This window comes from Mastomys coucha, unplaced genomic scaffold, assembly GCF_008632895.1.
Source record: "Mastomys coucha isolate ucsf_1 unplaced genomic scaffold, UCSF_Mcou_1 pScaffold23, whole genome shotgun sequence".
In the NCBI taxonomy this organism is placed as follows: domain Eukaryota; kingdom Metazoa; phylum Chordata; class Mammalia; order Rodentia; family Muridae; genus Mastomys; species Mastomys coucha.
Window position 1 is genome coordinate 113,787,153 of NW_022196906.1, and position 1,335 is coordinate 113,788,487.

The following is a 1,335-nucleotide window of genomic DNA, read 5'->3' on the forward strand; positions in this document are numbered from 1 at the left end:
CAGGGGAACTTCTTGGGGTGGGGGTAGCTGGGCTGGGATTCTAGGAAGGGGGGAACACCACCACTTCCAGTAGCAGAGCCCCAGCACTCCCCCAGTGAAGGTTCTGAAGAAAAACGCCTTCAGGCTTGCATAGGAAGGTTGGTAACAGAGCCTAGGTGTGCACAGCCTACGAGTGCACATAAGTAAGTCACATTCTACAGCCAGTCGTTCGGTACATGCTCTCCGATTGTACAGGTTCCCAGAATTCAAAAAGCATTGAGACCATACTCTCTAGTACCCTGTGTCCACACCAGTTGGAGAATAGCAGCAACACAGCCCGCCTGCATAGTGCTCAAATTCCCAGTAAAACACAGAGCACCAAAGGGCTGAGACCCAGCCCCAAGAGGCTACTTTAGCCTCCCTCACAACGTCTCTGGGGTCCCGCTGGCCCCTGAAACAGCCACTGCTGTCTCAGCCCTACCTCCTTCTCCTCCCTTAACAGCTGCTGGGCTTCCTGAAACATCCTCTCCTTAGCCTCGGTCTCAGCAGCTACATTTTTGTTCTGTTCTTCGTAAGCCATGGTGACGACGGCCAGGGTTAAGTTGAGCAGGTAGAAAGAGCCCAGGAAGATGACCACCACGAAGAAGAAGACAAAGTAGATCCCAGAGGTCCGGAGGATCTGCAAGGACAGAACACAGTGTGTAGCTGTTGTCCGACATGATGATATGGTCGCAGACGCTCCGGTCTCCAGCAGGAGTGTCTAATCATAGCCCAGGGCAGATCCGAGTGACCCAAACACAAACCGTAAACTTACTTAAAATAGGAGATATTTTGGAATATCTTATAACTCAATCACATTTAAGATTTACTTATCTTTATGTGTATGACTGTGATGGTGCGTGCTGTGTGTTTATAGCCAGAAAAAAAGGTGTCAGGTCCCCTAGGTCTGGAGTGACAGGCAGTCGTGAGCTGTATGATGCGGGGGTGCTAGAAACCCCAGAGGATCAAGTGCTCTTAACCGCTGAGCTATCTCCCCAACCCCGAGCTTTGTGAATGACCAAGTACTGCTGCACGGTCTTGTAAAAGAAATACATGTGTGATCTCGAAACCTGCAAATGCAAGTGAGCCCCCTCCTACCCCATGTGGCCCACGATAATTCCTCTCAGTCCATTGTGATCCAGAAAAGCCAAAAGGCAAGAGAGCCACCGCTTCCAGCCTCCCAATGACACTGCAACTCCTAGCCTCCTCTCTGGCAGTGGAACCGCCATACATCCAGAGAGCGGTCACTCCGTGAGTGGACTGTCCATAAGTCTCTCTGTGATGCTTGTGAGTTTTCAAAGTATAAAAGGTAGGAGA

General features: G+C 50.7%; 1 protein-coding gene across 1 annotated transcript in view; it reads right to left on the minus strand.

The window, feature by feature from the left end:
• The window catches only part of LOC116073721 (sodium channel protein type 11 subunit alpha-like), a 131,895-nt gene that overhangs the window by 87,841 nt on the left and 42,719 nt on the right, over positions 1–1,335 (minus strand). The window contains exon 7 of the mRNA XM_031345745.1: positions 461–658. Coding sequence (XP_031201605.1) covers positions 461–658 — 198 coding nt within the window. The remainder of the gene's footprint in view (positions 1–460; positions 659–1,335) is intronic.